Genomic DNA, 26651 nt, shown 5'->3' with positions numbered 1-26651 from the left:
TAGAAGGAGTGAAATGCAAACAACTCTCTTCATCACTTAAGCAAACGGAGTAGCTAATTTCTGAATATGGAAAAGTTGCAGTTTGGATATTTTTTGAAGCGAAACATCTAAACACTTAAAAATTGGTCACGGGAAATATGTGCAGGCAAGCTGTACTCTGGGTTATTCTAAGGCTGTTTCAAGCAAGAGCTTGAGATCATTAAGACATCACTTAGGTAACGTGCCTTTTGAATGAGGCCTGAGCAATTTGCAAATGCCAAAAATGTCAGCAGACACCAAGGAAGCAGCACAGGGATAACTAGAGTTGCTTTGCAAAGCAAGAAAGGCAGTGAAATCCAGCTTATGAAAAAATCAGATGAGCTATTGCTTCCCAAAAAGCCAACAAGAAAAATTAAGATCAACAAGTTTTTATTACATAATACTCTTTGATATTCCAAACAATTAGCACTTTTGAAAAAAGAGTGGGAATTACGATAAGTTTGCTATATTAACATATCAAGAAGAAAACCGGAGACCTATTGAACTATCAACATCTTCATCTGAATGCTCCACGTAGCACGGGCGCTGCCCTCTGGTGATCGGTCATCTCAGCCAGGGCCGGAATACGTGGCCTCTCTCTCCTGTGGCTCTGTCGCCCAAAAATGTGACCATGGTGGTGTCAGCTTTAAACACTCTAACCTGCCTGGCACCACCCCGTTTTAGTTAGAGGCTGTCACTTGCAGACCCTGAATGCTCTTTCCATTCCTCACATGCAGGCTGCTTCATGGTGTTGGATGACTTAGAATTAAGGGATCAGCAAGGAATCATGTTACTCTTTAGCATCTGGCATTTTAAACACAATTAACTGAGTCCAGGCTGCACAACGTCCTTTCCCTCTGGTGCTCCTCCATCTTCCAGGGCGTTTTATAAGCTGGGTGTGGTGTGAGTTCAGCTGTCTACTCTTTGACAGAGATCGTAAAATCTGACCAAATTCCCCACCAGGGCCAAGGCTTAAGTCCATAAGCAACTGTGTTTGCACCAGAAGATCATTACTTTTTCAAAAGCAAACCCATTCAGTGTTAGGAGTTACTTTCAATTTCTATTTAGAAAGCACCGATCTGTGAAAAATACACCAATAGTGGCTGCTCCTCTTCATTAATTAGCATCATTTCCAAGCAACTGTCAAATGTGAAAGATCAGACACAAATCATGCTACTTTATCAACTATATATATTAAAAAAACTTTACCTAACTTTGAAATAAAACCAAAGCATCTTCGCTAAATAATTTCCACATACTTTTTATTAATAGTGCCAAATTTTTGTGAAAGTCTGATTTACAGCCTCTGCCACAAAAATACCCTCATTCTCACTTTGCTCAAAGAGTGATTCCCTAAGGAATGAGAGATGGCTTCCACAGCAGAAAGGCTTTGGGGGCATAACTTACATCTGCGACTCCCTTGCCAAAGGAAGAACAGCTGCAAGGTGACAAGCGGTGACTGGCAATTCCTACAGTCCAGGATACAGACAGACATAAAATGCCTGTCAAAGCTGGTTATTAGGGAACTCGTATCCTAAAGTGAAACAGTCAAGGTCCAACCAGTGAGGAACACAACTGACGTGCCCCTTAGTGAGGGACTGGGGGAATGGCCACAGGCTTGTCCATGTGAAAACCTTGAGAGGTTCTTAGACAAGGTCTTGAAATCTGAAACTTTATCTTAACACTTTTCACGTCTCTAAAACATCCAGCTGGGACTTTGCTTAAATGTGTTTTGATAAGCACAAGTTCCTAGTCTCAATTTCATTTATTTATTTATTTATTTATTTATTATTTTGGGGGTCATGCCTGAGGCATGTGGAAATTTCTAGGCCAGGGTTTGAACCTGTGCCACAACACTGACCCCAACTGATGCAGTGACAATGCCAGATCCATAACCAGCTGTGCCACAAGGGAACTCCCCCGGTCTCAATTTTTAAAAATTTTAGGACTCTGTATTTAGAGAGATGTCCTCAGATAAATGTGAAGGATTCTTATCTTAACAAGAAACAGACTACACTTTTTTGTCTGAAAGAATGTAACAAAATGAAAAGTTACAGATAGTAGTTTCAGAAATCAAAAGCATTTCTAAGAATTGAGGAGATAATCCATGAGCAACTGCAAATAATTCCACTCTGCATTTCTTAAAGTAGCTCAAGACATTTGCTTTCAGAGATATGAGGTCCTCTCTGGTGATTTCTACAAATACTAGAAGGAGTACTATAGAATTAAAAACGGTGATGCTTAGCAGACTGATTTACAGTGGCAAAGTCAACATGTTTCAGAAAAAGTCAACTCAAAATTAAGTTATTGCTTCAATTAATGGGACAACTACAATTCCTTAGACAAAAGATATTTCAGAAAAGACAGAAGATGTGCAAGCCCTGTATGTTATGGCAAAAGGGCTCTAGGATTGTTCATGGCTGCACAAAAGCCCTAGACAGGGCCAGGGTGACACAGAACAAGGATTGGATTAAAATGTGATCTATCTTCAGGCCTTCTTGACTCTTTCTATTATAGGTATTGAGGCCATCTATCTCAAAACATCTCTAAAAATGCTCTAGAACTCAACAGCAAGAGTCCTAGAGCAAGCTGCATGGCAGCGTCCTTCCCTGACAAGTGGAAGGGCATGGGCCTCTTTTTAGTTCTTCAGCCTTCCTTTGAGAAGCATCACTGAAAAGGAAGCCCAGCCACAAACGAAATGCACTTTGTCCTCTGTTCTTGATGATGACTCTGAAGCATTACCCTTCAAATGACAGTAGGAAGACACAGATATATATTTGCTTCTGTTTTAGGGAAGGGTGCACAATCTCATTTTGTGGAGAAGTGAATGATGGGAGCAGTACCCACAAAGTCTTGGGCAGAATTTAGAATTTTTCCATTTCCTTATCTTAGCATTCTCATAAAGAATTACATACGTCATCCCCTCTTAAGCATATTCCTTGCTACCATTAGCCACCCTCTTTTTAGGAATTAATCTATTAATGTATTTCTAATTCTTGAAAAAGGCAGCAAACAAGGAAATGCTGAGCAAATGGGATTGTATCTCACTAGCGTACAGCTGTCACTAGTACAGATGCACTGTTTTTTTTATATTTATCAAGGACCTACTCTGTGGCTCTGAGGATATAAATTAGCGGTAAGCACTGGTGAAAAAATAAAGTGGGGGTGTGGGACTGGACTGCCAGGGTAGGGGTAGGTGGCATCTCAGAATAAGAGTGAACAGGGATAGTGCCCCTTGTGCGGCCTGGGGTGCGGTGTGGAATGCTGATAAACACATACACCTGTCCTGGGCTTTCATCTGCCTCTGTCTTCATGGTGTGCTTATTCTTTAGAACAAGCAATAAACAGGAAAAATCACATCCATGGAGGGGCATCCAGCTTTCCAGGAAGGACAGGATAGCACAAGGGTTTATATAACAGATACAAACACTTCATAGGCTGTAATGTCTCTCCTGCTTGGGGATCTTACACTGGATTTATTTCTCAACAAAGCTACTTGATTTAAAATATCCAAATACATACTGCTTCCAAAAAGACAGCTTAGCCCAAAGATTTCTAGGTCCGTTTTTCTTCCTTCTGACCGCAAGCTTTATGCCTGGGATTTTTTCCTTATACTATGGGGGTTAAAGAGTCAATCCTGGCATTTATTGACATGTTACCTTTTTCTGCATAATTCTCAGCTCGTCACTCAAGTTGTTATTCACCTTCATTAGCTGTTGTATCTTGGCCTCAGAAGCCACTAGGGCGTTTTTGACCTCCATAAATTCCTGCACAGTGACTGGTCCATCTGATAAATCTGAATCTAGGCTCTAAAAATAAATTGGGGAAAATGTTCACAATCTGAGATGATAACATTCAAGACTAAAAGCTCAAGAATTTCAAATTCTGACCATGCCAGCTGGACTGCAAAGTTAATCAAACCAAATCAAGGCTTCTGAGACTAATGCAAAAATAAAACATAAAGGCAGGGCTACTATAATATTTGAAAAATGTTAGAATCAATCTTTTCTAACAGATCAGACAGTGGGGCTACAAATCTACTCTGACAATGACTCTGTGTACATCTGTCTTGTCTGCCTTTCCCTTGCTCATTCATTTTACTTATTTTATTCATCATTTCATTAATTCACTCAATCCAACAGATTTTTACTGAGCATCAGGCAGTGTTCTAGGGGCTTGGGATACATAAGAAAACAGATAAGGATTCCTGCTTCCATGGTGTTTATATCTCAAGAGGGTAAAAAATAAAAGTAAATAATGATATTGTATGACATAAGTTGATAAATGCTATGGAAAACAGACTGGAGCAGAGTGAGGGGGTGGGAAGCTGAAGTAGGGGGTGAAGGTGGATACATTTTAACTAGACAGGAGGGGTAAGCCTTTGGGTAGGTAGAGTACGAGCAATGGCCTGAAGGAGGTGAGAACGTGGCTGGCTGGGGGCAGAGCTCAGCTAGAGGGAGTGGGTGTGGAGAAGGACAGTCAGTCTAGGGACCCCGTCATGCTGCATCCTGTCATGACTTGGTTTTTACTCAGGTGAGCCCAGTGATTCTGGGGAGACCAGGCAGAGGTGACTCCTGCCTTCCCCTTTGCATTCCCTGCATCTGCCAATGGCACCACAGCTGTGTAAGCTGGAAAAGTCTGAACACACCTCCTCTAAGTCTATTTTCCCACTTCAAACATCCAACTTATTGTCAAGACCTGTCTTCTTTCCAGCTTCGTGTTCATCCATTTTCACGTGTGTGCTGAGCCCCTCTGTGGACCAGGCCTGGGAGACTCAGCAGTGAGTGGACCAGCCAGGCCCTTGTGCCCTGTCCCCAGGCTCACTGTGCCTACAGTGACTTCTCTTCCACCCAAGCCCTCCCAGCCGGGGCCCTGAGGTGAGCCTGTGTCAGCTCTTGTTTGGACTTCTTCAGCACCTCCAGACCTGGGTTCCCTTCCTCTACTCTCTGGCCCCCCAGAACAGTTCTCCCAAAACAGAGGGCCCAAGAGGGCTGATCACCACTCCCCTGACCTACCTAACAGCTTCCTGGGCTCTGCACTGCCAGCTGAGGTCCAGGCTCTTGGGTCTGACTCACATTCCTGCACGGTTGACCCCCGCCCTCTGCTGCAGCTTTTTGGCTCCCACTCCTTTCAGGCTGCCTCCACACATGACCAGATTTCCCCCAGATGCCACTGTCTCACTTTCTCTCTGCTTGGATCCCCTCCCCTGCCTCTCCACGTGCCCACACCCCAGGCAGCCCTTAAGGTACACCTTAAGAGCCATCCGGTTTACACAGCCTCTTGATACTCCCTGTTGGCAACAACCTAGGTCTCCTTTCACACACACACATGCCCTTCTCTTTGTGCTTGTGATGCTTGTCCTGGGCAGTGATGGCCTCACAGAGGAAAGGGACTAGCCCTCACTCAGGAGACTACCATCCAGAGAAGTCACTTGGTAAACATTTATTGAAAGAATAAAACCCACCACCCCGCCCCTCATATGCTTTATAAAGTCAAAACTGCAGCAAGGCTGTGATGCAGCAATTGACTCAGGGATAAAGGACCCCCTATTTTAAAACTATTTACCTCACTGCCCTTTGCTTGGCCTAAGCTAGCAGTAAACCCAACTTTACCTCCAGAGCACTTTTCACAGGGCTAGCCCTCAAGTGCTTCACAAATCAGGCAAATCTGTAGGAGGGAAGATCTGAAAAGGAAACATATTCTCCCTTTCTATGTGTGATGTGTCTGTCACCTCACCTTCTGCCTGTGTGCCTTGCTTGCAGTGGCTTCCAGATCCGTTTCTTCATCTGATGCCACACTGTCATAGTCTGGCTGGTCATTGTCCTGACTCTCAATACTGTGCTGGTTACTGATTGTTTTCAGTATGAGCTCCACATTGTCTATCAATAGAAGCAAATAACTTTACCTCAGGCTTAAAACAAAACAAAACAACGCAATTTTTTCTTAAAAAAAAAAAAAAAGCCATTTAAAACACCCCTCAAAAAAAGAGCAAGGTCATATTCACAGCAGTGTAGGGGTAACAGAGTGAGTTACAGATTGGACAGATGTCCCACAATAAACTTAGGCATCCCTGTACCACCTGCCAAATGTGGGCAAATTCATTAGATGGTTTAGGAAAGAGTTGCTCAGATTAAAGAGGGAGATTCTCAAGTTTGTAATTATTCAAGGAAATAGAGTATAGCGTGAAATCATAAAAATAAAGCTGTAACTAATGTAAGATTAACTGTAATTACAATTATAACTTGTTTGCAAGGTAATGTCAAGTCAAAACAGAAAGGAGGAGTTCCTGTTGTGGTTCAGCAGAAACGAATCCAACTAGTATCCATGAGGATGAGGGTTCGATCCCTGGCTTTGTTCAGTGGGTTAAGAATCCGGCATTGCCATGAGCTGTGGTGTAGGTCACAGACAGGCTTGGATCCTGCATTGCTGCAGCTGTGGTGTAGGCCAGCAGCTGCAGCTCCAACTCAACCCCTAGCCTGGGAACCTCCATATGCTGCACATGTGGCCCTAAAAAGAAAAAACAAAACAAAACAAAAAAAACCCAGAAAGGAAATTGTTAAAGTAGAGCATAGAAACTAGGTGCTCAAAAGAATAGGTACACTGGCACTTCGTTAGCTAATGCCAGTGAGAGAAAGAGATGAAGGAAGACCCATTGGACACACACGCGCACAGCAGGAAGGTGTGGTCTACAGGGAAGCAGGATAGCTCTGTCAGCTCTGACACATCTTGAGTAAAAGATTTCACGTATTATCCAAGTTTCTCCACTTTCTTTCAGGCAATGCAAGCAAACCTCTAATTTTCAATATTTTTTTCTCAATATTTTAATGGATGACATCTGGATGATCAATCGCTTTTACTTAAAAGGAATTTTAATTTTTAAAATTATTTGAGATCTACATATCATCAGATTACAGAAGTAATAAAGATTCAGTATAGAAAAATTGAAGCTAATGATATTCAGTCACAGCTATTGATAAATGCTGTCCTACTTCTTTCCAGTCTTTTTCCTAAGCGTGTGTATATATATACATACATACAATTTCATTATTTGTAGCAGTTACTGTCTATAAAGTTGCTGTGAAGACCAAATTAGCAAATACTGAAGCACTGCTCTGAGTGGAAACACCAGGTGAGCTTCCTCCCAATCCCTGGGCACATTTTTGTCAAGTGATCAATACATAATCCGTGTTACATGTGTTTCTGTTTAAAGACACTTTTACTATACCCTGTCCATTCATCATCACTGAACTCATGGTCCAGGGCACTGTAACTCAAGCCTGAACAAAGTTACCGAACACACATATTTTCTCCATTAGGCATATCACAGCCTTCTTACATTTAAGAACCCTACACAGGGAGCTCCTGCCTTGGCTTGGTGGAAATAAATCTAACTAGCACCCAAGGATGCAGGTTTGACCCCTGGCCTTGCTTAGTGGCTTAACAATCTGGCATTGCCATGAGCTGTGGTGTAGGTCACAGACACGGCTCAGATCTGGGTGTTGCTGTGGCTGTGGTATGGGCAGGCAGCTACAGTCCCAATTTGGCCCCTAGCCTGGGAACCTCCATTAAGTCAAGGGTATAGAGCTAAAAAGACAAAAAAAAAAAAAAAAAAAGAACCCTACACAGTTCTTCAGCACTGAACTTGCTGGGGGACCTTTTTATTTTTATCTTTTAGGGCCGTACCTGCAGCATATGGAAATTTCCAGGTTAGGGGTCTAATGGGAGCTGCAGCTGCCAGCCTGCACCACAGCCACAGCAAGATGAGCTGCAGCTGCCAGCCTGTACCACAGCTCACGGCAACACCGGATTCTTAACCTACTGAACGAAGCCTGGGATCAAACCCACATCCTCATGGACATTAGTCAGGTTTGTTACCACTCATGTCGTCTGAAATCACGGACAAAAAAAAGCACAAAAATGTGGAAGATGTGGCACTAAACAGACCTCAAAAAGGAAACTTGCTTACAGTATAAGAACTGAACTAAAAGGCAGAGCTTGGCCTTGTTCGGTCTCAGCTGGGAACATACATGTGTTTCGGGTAGCTCAAATTTTTTACCACTCTGCCCACATCCACAACTAACCATGAAAGTGTTGTGAGTATAGTTTTAAGGTAACAATTCATCAATTTTGATGAATAGGTGAACTGGCAAATATATGATCTGTAAATAATGAGGCTTGACTGTGTATTTATATTTACATGTGATATATTCACTTGTACATATGTATGTATAAAAATGTATTTCTTAGGAGTTCTCTTGCGGTGCAACAGGTTAAGGATCCAGTGTTGTCACTACAGCAGCTTGGGACACTGCTGTGGTGCAGGTTTAATCCCTGGCCCAGGAATTCCCACATGCCACGAGCATGGCCAAAAAAAAAGCACTTCTTATGAAATTGGTATTATACTAAAACTTTTTAGAAAAAAAATTATTACTTTATATCATTACATAGTCCTTGAAAAAAGTGTGCTATTCAAATATGTAATAATCACTGCTCTATTTCTAAGGTTTTCAGTGTTATATACAATACACATATAACATCTCTATTTCCCCTTAATTAACACCTAGAAATGGAACCACTAAATCAAATATTTTACATTTTCAGACTTCAAATTTATGAAAGGACCCTTATCACTGCACCTTCACCGAAATGTAATAAAGTTTCTTAGAACTTGTTTATACTTGGCTGAGCCAGTAAAATCAAGAACAAACTTCCTTCAGTTAATGATTACTATTTTTGGGGAATGTGATGCTGACTGAAAACTGAACTTTTATGGTATACATTTTTCCTGTTTAAATGCTTTTTGATTTAAAATGTATTATTTCTGGGTCTCCCATTGTGGCTCAGGGATAACGAATCTGACTAGTGTCCATGAGGATGTGGGTTCAATCCCTGGTCTTGCTCAGTGGGTTGAGGATCGGCATTATCATGAGCTGTGATGGCTTGGATCTGCTGTTGCTGTGGCTGTGGTGTAGGCCAGAGGCTGTAACTCTATCAGACCCCTAGCCCGGGAACTTCCATACGCTGTGGGTGCAGCCCTAAAAAGCAAAAATAAAATAAAATGTATTATTTCTATAATGAAGAAAAAAAATCAGTATCAGGACTGGGGAGAAAGCAGGTTTCCAAGAGACAGGACCCTGAGCTACTGAACAAGCCTCAAAGGGCACCTTGGAAACAGGTGTTTGGTGCTCTCTTCACAATTTAAAATCTCAATAAATCTTGCTGCAGTTTAGAGGCACAAATTCTCATTATTCAGAACGCAATCGTGCAGGCAAGCAATAACAGGTGGGCTGCAATTTCAATCAAGAGGGTTAATTTTCTTATGCCTTTAACAAACTCTACATCAGACTTTTGAGTTAATTTCAGGATGCAATTTTATAGGGAAGACAGATGATCTGAGAGGTAAATTTTTTTTTCCACTTTATGGCCACACCTGTGGCACATGGATGTCACCGGGCTAATGGTTGAACTGGAGCTTCAGCTGAGGCTTATGTCACAGCCCAGGCAAAGCTGGATCTTTAGCCCAGTGAGTGAGGCCAGAGATCAAACCCACATCCTCACAGACACTATGTTGGGTTCTTAACCTGCTGAGCCATGAGAACTCCATATAAGATAAATGTGAATAGCAGTTAAACTAAAGCTGAAATACTTATAATTCACCAGGGCTCAAAGAGAAACTTTTCATCACAATAAAACTTACAGGGCTTTAACCAAGCTGTGTGTCAGTCATTGATTTAATTATTTTTATAACTTTAACACTTGTGTGAAGTTTAGAAGGCCAACAAAGCAAACATTTAGAGGTCTGAAACGATTACCTTTTGAACCAGACAGAGGACTCCCCTGCTGTCTCCTCTTGGCGTCGCTGAGGATGTCGATAACCAGGGTGGCAAACTCGTGGGCGTTAAACCGAGCCAATTTCTGTCTGCCCTGAGGGTCAGAAGATAATTGGAAATATTCCCAGATGTAAAAATATACATACTCACACAAAACTAGTCAGACTATTAGACTTCAGCAAAGACCTTCCAGCATGCTGAAAGTGCCATTAATCACTGCCATAACTAAATCAGATTTAATATTTTCCTTATGAACAGTTCAAAACCACTTACAGAATAGAGCTATATAACATTTAAGTTTTCACAATGCATATTTATTTTTGTGAACCAAAACAAAACGGTTCTACTCTATGCTTCCTTTCTAGCATCGATTCAGTTCTGAAGTAGGTCTACTAATCAAAAATTAATTTGAAGGGTAATATTTTTAAATTTCGAGATAAACAAAATTATAGTCCAGATGCTGGTACACCATCATTATATAGAACCATCAATCAATAAAAATGAAAAGAGCTTTATTTTTATTTATTTATTTATTTATTTGTCTTTTTTGTTGTTGTTGTTGCTATTTCTTGGGCCGGGGCCACTCCCGCGGCATATGGAGGTTCCCAGGCTAGGGGTTGAATCGGAGCTGTAGCCACCGGCCTACGCCAGAGCCACAGCAACGTGGGATCTGAGCCGTGTCTGCACCCTACACCACAGCTCACGGCAACGCCAGATCGTTAACCCACTGAGCAAGGGCAGGGACCGAACCCACAACCTCATGGTTCCTAGTCGGATTCGTTAACCACTGCGCCACGACGGGAACTCCGAAAAGAGCTTTATAATTTACTCAACTTTTCTCCTCTTGATGGATGCTTAGGCTTTTTTCGATGATCTATTGTTACGTAACAGTGCTTTGATGCAAATCACTGTGCATAAAACTTTGAATTTTTATTAGAATATATTCCCAAATAAGAAATTCCCCTGTGAAGGGATGCATTTAACTTTGATGCCTCTGAACTGGTTAACAAACTGCTTTTCTAAAGTCTGCAGGAATTTAAATTTTTGTTTTTGTTTTGGTCTTTTTGTGTTTTCTAGGGCCGCTCCCACGGCACATGGAGGTTCCCAGGTTAGGGGTCTAATCGGAGCTGTAGCCGCCAGCCTATGCCACAGACACAGCAACGCAGGATCCGAGCCGCATTTGCAACCTACACCACAACTCACGGCAATGCTGGATCCTTAACCCACCGAGCAAGGCCAGGGATTGAACCCGCAACCTCATGGTTCCTAGTCGGATTCATTAACCACTGAGCCACGACGGGAACTCCAAACTCTTATCTATGGTATGAGAAACCCATCTTGCCACATCCTTACCAATGTGGAGTATCCTCAATATGTACCTTATTAATTAATTTGATTAATGAAACTTTCATGAATGCCATTAGGTTGCTTTCTTTGATTACTAATGAGGTTAAACATTTCTTCACATTTGAAAGCCATCTGTATCTCTTCTGTGAATTGCTTTATATTCTTTCTTTACCAGTCAACTATTAACTTCTTTTACTTTTCTAATCAATTTGTGTGTGTGTGTGTGTGTGTGTGTAAAGAATACTCACATTTTAATCAATCAAAAAATTTTAAATACCTGTCCCAGGAAAATAAATACCATAACATCAGCCATTCCCCAAACATCACGACTAGTAACTTCTTAGACTCAGCCACTTGCCTGGTTCCGTGTTGATGAGTACTCAGGATTGACAGGAAGGAAGGGGACAACGGTTGTCTCGGTCACCAGGGTGCTGTGGTTTTGCGTGGCAAGCCAGACTAGCCAGAGGAAAGAGCCAGAGATAGAATCTCATCACCACAGTGTCAGGCCTCCTCTGAGAGCCGCGGCTCCCGGGTTACTATGGAGACTCAGGGTTGCACACTCCGAAGCCAACATACACAAGAGTAAGTGTTAACACATATGTTATCAGGACAAGAGAAATTGGGCAAGAAAAACACTGAGGCTGGCAGCTTGTCGCTGCCCAATGATAACAGAAGCTTAGTAGATAAAGCCACATGTTAAGTCACCTGCATCAGTCTCTCGCCTGTCAACTTCATCGTACACATCCATGGCAAGTTCTTCAAACAAATGATTACTTAGCTGAAAATAAAAAATATCAGGAACACAAGGGATAAGGATTAACACTAGAAGAAATGAGAGAGGACTGCGATTTATCCACCCTTCTACCTCCAATGATTTATCCAAAGCCAGCGCTTACTTAATAAATACCCACTGTCAGACAATAACATTTCTGAAATAGTACAGATCCTCTAGAAACATCTGCCACCCACAGCAGCCTCCCTCCCGATCTGCAGATAGGGCTTTGCCAGAAGGGAGGCAAGAGGCGTGGGAAGCAGAATCCAGCTCTCTGCTCTTCATGTGACATCACCTTAAATCTCTTCTGCTCTTTGAGAATGATGGCCAGTTCCCCTCAGTGTAAGGGGCCTTAAACCTTGGTAGGATAAAGAAGCCTAAATGTGTCACTGGAGAGGATAAAACATGCCACTGCAGGAAGATACCACCCAACCTTGATTATGTCCCTCTGCTGCCTTCCTCAGTAGCAGGCCTCCAAGTGCCCAAGAACTACCCGAGTGCCCGCGACCAAGGACGGCCTGGTTGTCAGTACACTGTGCGGTGTCCAAACAAAACAGTTCTCACAGACTGGGGCACTGGCCTGGCAGTAACCGGGATGAGTAGAAGAGTCAGGGTCTTCCTCAACCCAGAAGAGGCTAAGTCCCTGCCAGACTATCTACACTTTTGCCCTCATAAAACACACCCTGCCGCGTGGTGGCTGTTACATTTGAGTTGATGGCTTCCCTGCTCTGTGAGGGCAGACGCTGCATCTGTTCCATTCTCTACTGTTCCTGACACTCCTGTTCAGCACTCATCACTGAGATGGGGACTCATAGGTACCCACTCACACAATGACCAGAGGTATTTAATGCAGAATTAAAAATGACTGCAGAGACCTCACGGGAACTTGTTAAAAAGGGTATAACACATTGTTATGTGACAAAAGCAGGATATACTAGTCTATAATTATAGTTATGCTGCAGTTAAAAAAAAAGATATGGAGTTCCCGTCATGGTGCAGTGGTTAACGAATCCGACTAGAAACCATGAGGTTGCGGGTTCGGTCCCTGCCCTTGCTCAGTGGGTTAACGATCTGGCGTTGCCGTGAGCTGTGGTGTAGGTTGCAGACACGGCTCGGATCCCGCGTTGCTGTGGCTCTGGCGTAGGCCGGTGGCTACAGCTCCGATTCGACCCCTAGCCTGGGAACCTCCATATGCCGCGGGAGCGGCCCAAGAAATAGCAAAAAAAAAAAAAAAAAAAAAAAAGATATGCATTCAAAATAAGAAATAGAAAAAATATGCCAAAATACTGAGTCTGAATCCACTAAGAATATAGTGAATGAGAATGATTCCCCTTCTCTATTTTCCAAATTTTCTCTAGTGTGGGTACATTATATAGTTAAAAACAAACTCTGAGAGGAGTTCTGTAGTGGCCTAGCAGTTAAGGATCCAGCATTATCACTGCTGTAGCACAGGTTCGGTCCCTGGGCCCAGGAACTTCTATATGCTGTAGGTGTGGCAAAAAAAAATAATAATAATAATAATTAACTAATTAGAAAATAAACCCTGAGAGCCTTTTGTTGAATAAGGTGATGAAGGATTGGGAAACTGAACTTGCATCAGAAATATGCCATCTTGGAGTTCCCGTTGTGGTGCAGCGGAAACGTATCTGGCTAGGAACCATGAGGTTGTAGATTCAATCCCTGGCCTTGCTCAGTGGGTTAAGGATCCAGCATTGCTGTGACCTGTGGTGTAGGATGCAGACATGGCTCAGATCTGGCATGGCTGAGGTGTAGGCTGGCAGCTGTAGCTCTGATTCGACCCCTAGCCTGGAAACTTCCATGTGCCGCAGGTGAGGCCCTAAAAAAAAAAACAAAAAAGAAATATGCCATTTCTTTCCTCTATGGGGCTCCAGCTTATGTTATTATTACTAACAGTAACTACCAACAGCAACACTGTTGAAGGCTTACATTCCAGGCACCCTGCAAATATCATCACAGTAAATACAACACCTCTCTGAATATGGGAACTACTATTATCCCACTTTACAGACAAGGATACTGAGGCACAGAAGTTAGCAGCTTGCCTAAAGTCACAAAGCCAAGAAGTCATGGACCTGAGATGCAACTTACGTCTCACAATATGTTAACATTTACTAATTCAAGGAATATGTTAGTCTTACTATATTTCTCCCAGCTTTTCATTAGGGAGGGAAGGGAAGAGGAAGGAAGGGGAGAAGGAAAGAAGAGGGTAAAGATGAAGGAAGGAAGGGAGGGAGATACTGTAGGATAAACACTAAACTGGCACTGATGAGTAGAGACCACAGGGTGGGGGCAGCTCACCCTCACTGAGCAGTTCTGCTCTGCAGCCCCTGCTGGATCCGGAACTCCCTTTCTAGTGGGGGAACAGCAAGGAACGGGAGGTGAAGGGGCTTGTCAGAGCCCAGATCTATACCTGACCAGTCTGACCTGGAGCCCAAGTTCTTGAGAGCTAAACTCAACATTGTCCCAGATACTTATCTGGTGCCTGCCACATGCTAGAGATATTATAGAGATACCCTGGCTTTCAGCCTAGCAAATACAGGACAGGATAGTCAAGGGAAGCTTGGGTTTTAGCTATAATGTCTGAATTATTTAAAGTAATAATGGGCTTACATACTCTAAGTAATTAAAAGGAAATGACAGAATATGCAGTGCTATCTGACTCCAAAGTTTATCATCTTAATTGTTTACTATATGACCTCAACTTAAGGCAATTAAAACACATACACACAAAACTGTAGATACAGAACACAGAGACACCAAACAACTTGCATAAAATACATTTATTTCATAATACAATTAAATGCTAGTAATGAGATAGTCATTTAATGTGATTATTTAGTACCCAATATTATATGAAGTTCTAGTAAAGAGTCCACTGTAAAAGGGGAATGAAGAATAAGCCACAAATTAGGGGAGTTGCAAGTTCAGAGTTAGGCTTTGGAAGAACTCCTACCTACATTGTGAAGCAGGTCAGATGTCAGCTACTTGAATGACAGGGAGGGTAGCTGGGAAAGGAAAACACTGCAGGCAAAAGAGGGTTCCTGAAAGAGGACTTAAAGGTGGCCTCAGAGAGTGCCAACCCTTAAAGAAATATTTAAACGGACACCCCCCCCCCACCAATATACACACGTACACACGCACTAGGGACCAGATGGGAAGCCAGGCAAGAAATGAAGGGTGAGAGCTGGATGATGCCCTTAAAGGTTATGAAAAGATGGTAAGATTCTTGGTTCTGATCTTGAGAACAATGAGAACAGCTGAGGTGAGTAGTCTGGTGGTTAAAATGGCTGGGGAAGCATAGGGTGAGGACTAAACAGAGAGAAATTGTTACCAGAGGAGTAGATTTCCCAAGGTCCTGACTAAGGCTGAAATGGGCAGCATGGAAAGAAGCACGCAGACTGTGTGAGCTTGTAACCTGCAAAACTGGGCAAATAGCACACACAGCCAGGGCAGAACCAGCTGTTAAAAGCTACGTTTACAAGGCTATGATGAATGGTACGGGATGTGCATGACAGTTAGCAACAGCAGCTGGCTACTAAATGGCAGCGAGTCAATCTGCAGGACTCACCATCCCAGCTTCAGCTTTTATCATTCTCTAGCATCCCAGGAGCATATAGGAAGTGATCCCAAGAAGTGTGTCCCAATTGCTTGTTTACACTGAGAGATACTAGGGACCTCTCTTACAGGGAGAAACCACTTCCTAATGTCAAAGGCACAGCCTTCACTTTTAAAATAACAGAGGAAAATGGCATTGTTGGAAGCAGAGCCAATAAATTAGATATACTAAACTGTGCCTAGATTGTCTACTTCTGATTTAACATCTGAGAACAAGAAACAAAGTCATTTGATGTGTTAGGTAATGGGCTGAGAACTGGTATTAGCAGGACACATGGTTTTCCAATACTGGAGTTCACTAGGAAAGAGATACTCACAGACTGAAGTTTCTTCTTAGCAGCTTTTGCCAATTCAGACAAATCCAGGCTGCTAAGAAAATGTACAAAACTAATAAGCAAATAAATAAAAACACTTGCATGAGCTACGTAGATTAAGACAGGCAAAGGATCAAGATATTAATTACAGTTTATGGACATGGTCAGAGGCCAAAATTCTACAGCCCAATCAGTGAGGAAATGGAACAGAACTTGGCTGAAAGTATCACCTAGAAATGCCATAATCATGCAACACAGTTTGGAGAAAAATAATCATCTACTAACTAAAGGCAAAAACACTTGCCAGGTTGGTCCCCAGGCCCCTTATGTGAGAAGTCATAAATTGTTAAGTATTAAAAAGAATGCTATAGGAGAAAATACACAAAGGGCAGAATGTGAAAAACCAGACTGGCAAGATTACCTGTGGAATAGCATTTAATCATTTCATAAACTCTTGACAGTATTGGTGCAAAGGTAATTGGACAAATAAGGGTTTAAGATTCATTCTGCAGCCATGAACTCATTTGACCTTAGAGACCAGGGGTCAGCAGATTACAGCCCACTTTTTGTTCCGCCCATGAGCTACTCATGGTTTTTATACTTTTTTAGTGGTTGGGAACAACAACAACAAAAAAAGAACGGCATTTCTTAGCATTTGAAAATTATATAAAATTCATATTTTAATACCCAGAAATAAAATTTTATTGAAACAGATAAGCCCTTGGACACTTTCATCTACAATCAGCAGAGCTGAGTAGTTTAGCAGAGGCTGCATGGCCCAAAAAGCCTAAAACATTCACTATCTAGCCCTTAACAACAAAATTTGCTGATCCTTGTCACAGATAAAAGATATACTCTCTTATGCGACAAATATTCTATAATCTATCTATAGACACAATATACTGTAACAACTGGCTAAAACTGTGACAGTATCAGTGACTTCAATTTTCTTATTAGCAAATTTGTTACTTGTGCTCTTTCAAATTTAAGTTTTATATGGTGGTTTACTTACAGCCGTCTTATTTCCAAATTGCATAGCCATAAAAGAGAAAAATGTATGGGCTTTGTTAAACACAAAATATAACACACTTAAACACTATACAACCAAGGAAATATTAGTGACAGATAAAACTGACTGGTATTTCAAGGGCCTTACCTGTCGGCCATTTGAGGTATTATAAAGTGCTGTCCATTTTTGTGATCTGAAACACAAACAGAGCCAAAGTTTTGTTCAATAAATACTGCTAAGATCTGCAAAGGAACACCACCATTACTTTCTCAATTTATGTTCTGTGATCAGTATTTTCCTATAACTACAAACTATGTGAGGAAAGAGAAGTTGCCAGATTGGTTACAAATTCCCCAAGTCTGGCCAGTAGCAAGGATAATTTTCTCATTTTCTTGTGATACAAAGACCTCAAACATCATTAAGCAAGAAGCCTATCCTCACCCTAATCCTTATGCTGTTTGTCTCCATTATAGCTGATGACATCTTGGGAGCTGAATTAGCTCAGAGCAGGCTTCCATCAGCTTTCCTTGTGGGATGATGGGCCTTCCTCGAGCTTTGGTGGCTTATCTTTCAATTAACCAATTAGCATGAAACAGGGCTGGCCCAAGTGGGCTTGGCAGATCCACAGAGGGGCTCCATTTCCTATAATGCTTGTTGACTGAGTCCTAATCAAGCTTGTGGAGAACACGGATCATACCAATGAATAAAGCCACCAAGAGCATTCATATACAGTTTTTGTGTAAACGTTGTCTTCACTTGTCTCGGGTAAATACCTAGAACTGGTGGATTATAAGCAGATTAACCTATAAGGTTTAACTTGGTAAGAAACTGCTCGACTTCTTTCCAGAGCAATTCTGTCATTTTGTTCTCCAAATGCAATGCATGAGAGTTGCAGCTGTTGGGCATCTTCCCTAGCACTTGTATTGTTGGGTTTTTTTGCGTATGTATGTATGTATGGATGGATTTATTTTTGGTCTTTTTAGGGCCACACCCATGGCATATGGATGTTCCCAGGCTAGGGGGTCCAATCGGAGCTGTAGCCACTAGCCTACAGCAGAGCCACAGCAACTCGGGATCCAAGCCGCATCTACGACCTACACCACAGCTCACAGCAATGCTGGATCCTTAACCCACTGAGCAAGGCCAGGGATCAAAATTGCCTTCTCATGGATCCTAGTCCAGTTCGTTAACTGCTGAGCCACAACGGGAACTCCTTGTTTTTAATTTTGTTTTTGCATTTTATGGCTGCACCTGCACCATGTGGAGGTTCCCATGCTAGGGGTCTAATTGGAGCTACAGCTGCTGGCCTACATCACAGCCACAGCAACGCAGGAACCAAACCAGTCTGCGACCTTCACTACAGCTCATGGCAATGCCGGATCCTTAACCCACTGAGTGAGGCCAAGGATCAAACCTGAAACCTCATGGTTACTAGTCGGATTCGTTTCTACTGCACCACAAAGGAACTCCATATTTTGCTTTTTTAATTTTAGTCATTCCAATAGGTATGCAATGGCATCTCACTGGATTTTAATCTGCGTTTCCCTAATAGCAAAAGAATTTCTCTCTTCATGTGCTTATTTGCCATATGTATATTACCTTCTTCCAGTTTGAGGGGATTTGTTTTCTTACTGTTGAATTTTAAGTATTTAAGTATAAATATTCTGGATCCAAGTCCTTTGTTGGATCTGTGATTTCCAAATATTTTGTCCCAGGCTGTGCCTTGTCTTTTTATTCTCATAACTGCAGTTTTCGAAGGGCAAAAGCTTAAAATTTTGACAAAGTCCAATTTACGGATATTTTCTTCTATGGATTATGCTTTTGGTGTTAGGTCGAAGTACTTTACCTAATCTAAGATCATTTAGACTTTCTCCTAGGTTTTATCTAAAAGTTTTATTGTTTTACGTTTTATATTTAGATCTATGATCCATTTTGAGTTAGTTTTTATTCTAGGTGTAAGGTTTAGGTTGAAGTTCATTTTTATGCACATGGCTATTCAGTTGTTCCAATACCACATATTGTATTATCCTGCCTCCACTGAATTATCTTTTCAACTCTGTCAAAAGTCAACTGAACTTTGCTGTACGGTATAAATTAACACAACACTGTATAAAGCAACAATACTTACATTTTTTAAAAAGTCAACTGACCATATTTGTGTGGGTCTATTTCTGGATTCTCTATATAATTTCATTGATTTGTATGTCCATCTCTTCACCATAACCACTGTCTTAAGTACAGCAGAGCTTTATAGCAAGTATTAAAGTTGGGTGGTATGATTTCTCCCATGTTATTACTGTTCTTTCCCAAACTGTCTTGGCTGTTCTAGTTCCTTTGCTTTTCCCTGTAACTTTGAAGAGCAGCATATCTATGTCTATAAGGAAATCCTTGGAGTTCCCATCATGGCGCAGCAGAAATGAATCCAACTAGGAACCATGAGGTTGTGGGTTTGATCCATGGCCTCGCTCAGTGGGTTAAGGATCAGGCGTTAACATGAGCTGCAGTGTAGGTGGAAGACACGGCTCGGATCCTATGTTGCTGTGGCTGTGGGGTAGGCTGGCAGCTGTAGCTCCGATTTGACCCCTAGCCTGGGAACTTTCATATGCCATGGGTTTGGCCCCAAAAAGAAAAAAAGAAAAAAAAAGAAAAAAGAAAATCCTTGACAAGTTCCCATTGTGGCTCAGTGGTAATGAACCCGACCAGTATCCATGAGGAAGCAGGTTCAATCCCTGGCCTTGCACAGTGGGTTAAGGATCCAGTGCTGCTGTGAGCTGTAGTGTAGGTCACAAACACGGCTTAGATCCTGTGTTGCTGTGGCTGTGGCGCAGGCCAGCAGCTACAGCTCTGATTGGATCCCCAGCCTGGGAACTTCCATATACCTTAGGGTGTAGCTCTAAAAAGAAAAAAAAACAAACCATAATTAGATTCAACTTGTTAACATTTTGTTGAGAACTGTGTTTGAAAATTGTTGAGCCCTGTGTTCACAAGGACTATTTTTTGTGCCATCTTTGCTGGGTTTGGTATCAAGGTAATGCTGGCCTCATGAAATGACTTAAGAAATATTCCTTCTGTCCCTATTTTCTAAAAAAAAAATACCATGTAAAGAGGATATTATTAAAAGTTTCTGTTGTGGCTCAGCATGTTAAGAACCTGACGAGGCTCCATGAGGATGTGGGTTCGATCCCTGGCCTCACTCAGTGGGTTAAGGATCTGGCATTGCCATGAGCTGTGGTATAGGTTGCATTTGTGTCTCAGATCTGGCATTGCTGTGGCTGTGGTGTGGGTTGGCAGCTGCAGCTCTGACTCGACCCCTAACCCGAGAACTTCTATATGCCACAGGTACGGCCCTTAAAAAAAAAAAAAAAGACAATAAATAAATAAACAATTTTTTTTAATGGTTATTTCTTCTTCAAATATTTGGTAGAATAGTCTCGTTTTATGTGCAAAACTTCAAATGTGAATTCTAAACATTTAGAAATTGTGGGTTTTTTGGTCTTTTTTTTTAGGGCCACAGCATATGGAGGTTCCCAGGCTAGGGGTCGAATCGGAGCTAAGCCGCTGGTCTACACTACAGCTAGAGCAACACCAGATCCGAGCCATGTCTGTGACCTACACCACAGCTCACAGCAACGTCAGATCCTTAATGCACTGACTGAGGCCAGGGATCAAACCCACATCATCGTCCCTAGTCAGATTCATTTCCCCTGCACCATGATGGGAACTCCCTATTGTTTTCTGTTATAGTTGATATTAATGTTCTATTAATTTCTGCTGTATGGCAAAGTGACCCAAAAATATATTCTTTTTCTCACATTATCCTATATAAGCCTGAATTTTAAAGAATTTCAATTTGTACTTAAAAACATTCCATTACAGAAAACCCCAGCTCAGATGATTTCACTGGTGAAAACTGTGAACCAGCTGAAGCGGTATTGCCATACAGCAATACAATAATACAGTTTATGACTCATATGGCTTACTAGCTTTGCAATTATGATGCTCAACAGTTATTTCTAGGAGTTCCCATTGTGGTTCAGCAGAAATGAACCCAACTAGTACCCATGAGGACGCAGGTTCAATCCTTGGCCTTGCTCAGTGGGTTAAGGATCCGGCGTTGCTGTGAACTGTGGTTTATTTTGCTCATCTTTTTCTAGTTTCTCAAGGGTTAGAAAGTTTAAATTAAGGATTTGAGACCTTTCTCCTTTACAAACATAATAATTTAATGCTATAAAATTTCCTCTAAGCATTGCTTTATCTGTATCCCACAAATTTTGGTATGTTGTATTTTCATTTTTGTTTGTCTGAAAATATTTTCTAATTTCCCTTGAGACTTCCTCTTAGACTCACGGATTATTTAGAAATATGTTATTTAATTTCCAAGCATTTGGGTAGTTTCTGGTTATATTTTAATTATTTATTTCTAGCTTAATTCCACTATGATCAGAGAATATACCTTGCAGGATTTTAATTCTCAAATTCTTTTCAATGTGCTAAGGTTTGTTTTATCAGCTAGGATATGTCTATCTTGGTGAATATTCAACTCTCCACTTGAAAAGAATGTATGTTGTGAGGTCATTAAGTAGAAGATGATGTAAATGCCAACCAAATGCAGTTGGTTGATAGTATGGTTTAAGTTCAATATCCTTGCTGACTTTCTACCTCTAGTTCTACTTATTACTAAATGAAGACTCTCCAACAGTGATTGCGGATTTGACTTTTCTCCTTTCAGCTCTATCAAAGTTTGCTTCATGTATTTTGAAGCTGTTTCTGGATGTGTGTCTACTTGGATCTTTTCAATTTGGACCTCAGTTTTTTGTTCCTTTCTCTCTCCCTTTTCCTCTTTTTTTGAACATTTTGAATCAAGATATACTTTGATTATTTGGGAAGCTTTTTTTTTTTTTTGCTTTTTAGGGCCAGCCACACCATAAAGTTCCCAGGCTAAGGGTCAAATCAGAGCTGCAGCTGCCAGCCTACACCACAGCCACAGTAACATGGGATCCAGTGTTACTGCATCTGCGACCTGCACCACAGCTCACATCAACACCAGATCTTTAACCCACTGAGCAAGGCCAGGGATTTAATCCGAGTCCTCACGGATACTACTCGGACTCTCCATCTGCTGCTGAGCCACAACAGGAACTTTTATCTGGGTAATTTTTAACATTCCATTTTAATTTAGAGTTAAATCTCTAGAGTTTCTGACCATTTTCATTGTATAGTCTGTTTAAAGTGGTTGTGCTAGGGATTATAACATATATAACTTTTTACAAACTACTTAGAAATATTTTACTATTCTAAGAATGTAAAAATCTTACCTCCATACTTCTTTTATGCTCTCCCTTTTATCTTGTAATTGTCAGGTGTACTACATTTTCATATGTTGAAAACCCTATCAGATGTTATAACTTTTGCTTTAAACTGTCACACATATCTTTAAAAACTTAAGAAAACATAGGCTATTATATTTATCCAAATACTTATAATTTCTATTGTTCTTCTTACATTCCTGAAGCTCCAAAATTCACTCTGGTATCAATTCCCTTCCACTCAAGAACCTTTGTTAGCATTTCTGTTACAGGAACTAATTCTCTTATGTTCTTTTTTTCTTTCTTTCTTTCTTTCTTTCTTTTTTTTTTTTTTTTGCTGTACCCCCAGCATGTGGAAGTTCCTGGGCTTGGGATTGAACCTCGCATTGCAGTTGTGACCTGTGCCACAGCTGCAGCAACGCCAGATCCTTAACCCACTACACCACACAGGAACTTCCTCTTTCACCTTAAAATGTCTTGTCTTCATTCCTGAAGGTTATTTTCACTAGAAATGGAGTTCTAGGTTGAAGTTCTTTAAGCACTGAAAAAATACTGTTCTTCCTTTCATCTCCAAGCTTTCTGATGAGAAACCCACAGTCATCCAAATAACTGTTCTTTTATATGGTATATATCATTTTTTTATTTGGCTGCTTTCAAGAGGTCTTCTTTCTTAGTTTTTAGCAGTTTGATTTTGATCTGAGTGACGATTTCTTTGAGTTTATCCTGTTTGGAATTCTCTGTGCCTCTGGAATCCTAAGTCTATGTCTTTTGCCAAATTTAGTTTTTAGCCAATATTTCTTCAGATATTTTTTCTGCACCACTTTCTTTCTGATCTCTTTCTGGGAGTCTGATGATAAAAATGTGACTTTCTGGAGTTCCCAGCATGGCTCAGTGGTTAATGAATCCAACTAGGAACCATGAGGTTGCAGGTTTGATCCCTGGCCTTGCTCAGTGGGTTAAGGATCTGGCATTGCTGTGAGCTGTGGTGTAGGTTGCCGACACATCTCGGATATGGCGTTGCTGTGGCTCCAGCGTAGGTCAGCGGCTACAGCTCTGATTAGACCCCTAGCCTGGGAACCTCCATATGCTGCAGCAGTGGCCCAATAAATGGCAAAAAGACCTAAAAAAAAAAAAAAAAAAAGTGACTTTCTGATTTTGTCCCATAGGGCCCTGAGGCTCTGCTCTGTTTCTTTTTCCTCCCAACTTTTTTCTCTGTTGCTTAAAGTGGATTATTTCTAGGGATCTATTTTCAAATGACTGACTCTCTTCTTTGCCACATGCATCTGCTATTAAGCCCATCCACTGAGTTCTATTTACTTATTGTCTTTTTCTTTTCTTTCTTTCTTTTTTTTTTTTTTTTAGGGCTACACCTATAGCATATGGAAGCTCCTAGGCTGGGGTAAAATCGGAACTACAGCTGCCAGCCTACACCACAGCCACAGCAAGACTAGATCCAAGCTGCGTTTGCAATCTACACCACAGGCCACAGCAATGCTGGATCCTTAACTCACTGAGTGGGGCCAGGGATTGAACCTACATCTTCATGGATATTGGTCAGGTTTGTAACCCGCTGAGCCACAAGGGGAACTCCTGTTCTTTTCTTTATCTTCTATTTCTCTGCTAAGACTGTCTATAATCTATTTGTTTCAAGAATGTTCATGCTTCTTAGAGCATAATGTTACTATCTGCTTTAAAATTTTTATCTAATCTCCAGGGATAGACCACGATGGAAAAGAATACAAAAAAGAACATATAGATATGTATAACTGAATCACTTTGCTGTACAGCAGAAACAGCCACAACATTTTAAATCAACTATACTTTTTATTTTATTTTATTTTGCTTTTTAGGGTCATACCCATGGCATATGGAGGTTCCCAGACTAGGGGTCAAATCAGAGCTACAACTGCTGGCCTACGCCACAGCCACAGCAATGCCAGATCCTTAAACCCACTAAGTGAGGCCGGGGATCGAACTCGCAACCTCATGGTTCCTACTCAGATTCATTTCCACTGTGCCATGACGGGAACTCCTAAATCAACTATAAATTATTTATTTATTTATTGTCTTTTTGCTATTTCTTTGGGCCGCTCCACAGCATATGGAGGTTCCCAGGCTAGGGGTCGAATTGGAGCTGTAGCCACTGGTCTACGCCAGAGCCACAGCAACTCGGGATCCGAGCCGCGTCTGCAACCTACACCACAGCTCACGGCAACGCCGGATCGTTAACCCACTGAGCAAGGGCAGGGACCGAACCCGCAACCTCATGGTTCCTAGTCGGATTCGTTAACCACTGTGCCACGACAGGAACTCCTTTAAATCTTTATCTGATAGTCCCAACATCTGAGTCATCTGGGGTTGGCATCTGTTAACTACCTTTTCCCTTGCAAGTCTTTGGGATTTTTCTGGTTCTACATATATCAAGTAATTATGGACAATATCCCAGATATTTTGCATATTATGCTATGAAGACTGCAAGTCTTCCTTAAATTCTATGGAGAATGTTAATATTTTATTTTAGCAGGCAACTGACTAGGTTAGGCTCTATCTACCTCCCAGGCCAAGTGGCAAGAGAATAAAGAGAAAAACAAAAACAATCAGGATTCCCCTTAGGCTCTTGGTCAGAGATTTAGGCACCTGTGTTGCCACTACTAAAGCCACTGGACTCCCTGGGGTGGGGGGAGGTGGGGAAAGGAAGGAAAAAAAAAAAAAAAAAAAACCCTGAAACCCAGGGGAATTCCCCTATTCTCTCTGTCCTATAGGAGTCCCACTTCCTGCTCCTCAGATCAGACATAGAAGGCTTCTTTGCACCTGTTATGCAGTTCTAGGTTTTATGCTGTCCTAGAAGCCATATCAGAAGTAAAATAGACACTCACCATCAGCTTGATGGTACTTTGAGTTCCCTAATCCATCTGCTAGTCCTTAGATAGCTAGTCCACAAATTTGGCCCAAGGTTTTTAATTGTTTTCAGCAAGACAGACAGGGTGGGATGTGTTACTCCATCTCACCAGGACCTGGAACCACATTAGGCTCTCTTAACTCTGCTGTACAACCAGGGTGGAGAACCACAGTATACACGTATGTGGGGTTGGCAAACTCTTTCTGCAAAGGGCCAGGTAGTAAACATGTTAGGCTTTGTGGCCATGGTCTCTGTTGCAACTACTCAACTTACCTACTCAATCCTACTGCTGTAGTGCAAAAGCAGCCCTAGCCAATATGTAAATGAGTAGGTATGACCATCTTGGAATACAATTTTATTAAAACAAAAACAAAACCAGGAGTTCCCATTGTGGCTCAGCAGTAACAAACCTGACTAGGATCCATGAGGATCCAGGTTCGATCCCTGGCCTCGCTCAGTGGGTTAAGGATCTGGCGTTGCCGTGAGCTGTGGTGTAGGTCATAGACATAGCTTGGATCCCAACTTGCTGTGGCTGTGGCATAGGCCGGCAGCCATAGCTCTGATTTGACTCCTAGTCTGGGAACCTCCATATGCCACGGATGTGGCCTGAAAAAGCAAAACAAACAAACAAAACGTGGCCCATGGACCATGGTTTGCTGACCCCAGTTCTACCTTAAGGACAAAGCTGGTTAATGGTAAAGTTGACTTTTTTTTTTTTTTTACTTTTTCCTATTCCTTAGATAGCAGAATTCTTCAAATAACTACAAAAGTTATTGCTTTGCTCTTCCATTCCTACTCCCATTATTCACAAGAACTGTGGTGCATATTTCAGTTTTGGTTCTTTGGTTCTTGAAACAGTCATTACTGTGGAGCTAAAGTCTTAAACACTAAAATTCAAGATCTGACCAACATTACACATCTCACATATAACTGAAAATGCTGTAGTTATCATTTTAAATAGAAATCCTTACTTGCAATTTTCTCAAGGATACGTTAAAGCAGAGACCATAAATAACAGTGTCCCAACTTGTTTTTCCAGAGACTGACTGGCTGGAAGTGTGGAGAGGCTGCTATCGTTTCACTCACCTGGTTTCCTGCCACAGAGATAGAAGGCCAGTCTGTCAGTCAGCTCATACTGTATTTCTACAAGGCGTTCTGCCAGCTCATGGTGCCCTCCTTGCCTACCAAGAGAAAACAAAGTACCATTTATATTGCTCACTGGCCACTGACACTAGAATAGAAAAATACAGAGACGTCCCCCTGAGACATCTGAGCGATTTATCAAATGTGACTTCTTAGAATAATTAACCTTTTTGTGTGAGGTAAACTGTCAAGGTCTACTTTGGTTCCCATGTTTATAAAATTGTTTTCATAATCTCAACTACCCCCCTTTGTTTATCAATTTATAGGACAGAATACTTAGCAAGGAATTCAAAGACCTCAAGGGGGATAAAAAATAACTTTAACAAGGTAGAAAACAAAATTAATAAATGGTCTAGAGGGTCTCAAAAATTAACCTT

The 26651-nt window shown here is 41.5% G+C and overlaps 1 protein-coding gene across 26 annotated transcripts in view; it reads right to left on the bottom strand.

Annotated features, from left to right (window-relative positions):
- GIT2 (GIT ArfGAP 2) overlaps window positions 1-26651 on the bottom strand; it is a 55889-nt gene that overhangs the window by 16829 nt on the left and 12409 nt on the right. For 7 of the 26 annotated variants that reach the window (XR_002338851.2, XR_014826928.1, XR_014826932.1 and 4 more), the window contains exons 7-14: window positions 26218-26312; window positions 17074-17119; window positions 15921-15972; window positions 11901-11973; window positions 11554-11651; window positions 9831-9942; window positions 5755-5897; window positions 3678-3827 (exon numbers count right to left, since the gene is read on the bottom strand). Coding sequence is in view for 20 of the 26 variants with exons in the window: in XM_005670718.4 (XP_005670775.1) it covers window positions 3678-3827; window positions 5755-5897; window positions 9831-9942; window positions 11554-11651; window positions 11901-11973; window positions 15921-15972; window positions 17074-17119; window positions 26218-26312 (769 nt within the window). In the remaining 6 variants the exon portion in view is untranslated. Of the gene's footprint in view, window positions 1-391; window positions 1159-3677; window positions 3828-5754; window positions 5898-9830; window positions 9943-11553; window positions 11652-11900; window positions 11974-15920; window positions 15973-17073; window positions 17120-26217; window positions 26313-26651 lie in introns of those variants that run through there. The other 19 variants (XR_014826929.1, XM_003483439.5, XM_021073773.2 and 16 more) reach the window with 9 other exon arrangements.

The sequence above is a fragment of the Sus scrofa genome, chromosome 14, assembly GCF_054392235.1.
Source record: "Sus scrofa isolate SSC_HxYL_T2T_F1_AM1 chromosome 14, Sscrofa_HxYL_maternal_Yorkshire_Landrace_v2.0, whole genome shotgun sequence".
In the NCBI taxonomy this organism is placed as follows: Eukaryota; Metazoa; Chordata; class Mammalia; order Artiodactyla; family Suidae; genus Sus; species Sus scrofa.
This window is presented reverse-complemented; position numbering and strand designations above follow the sequence as displayed.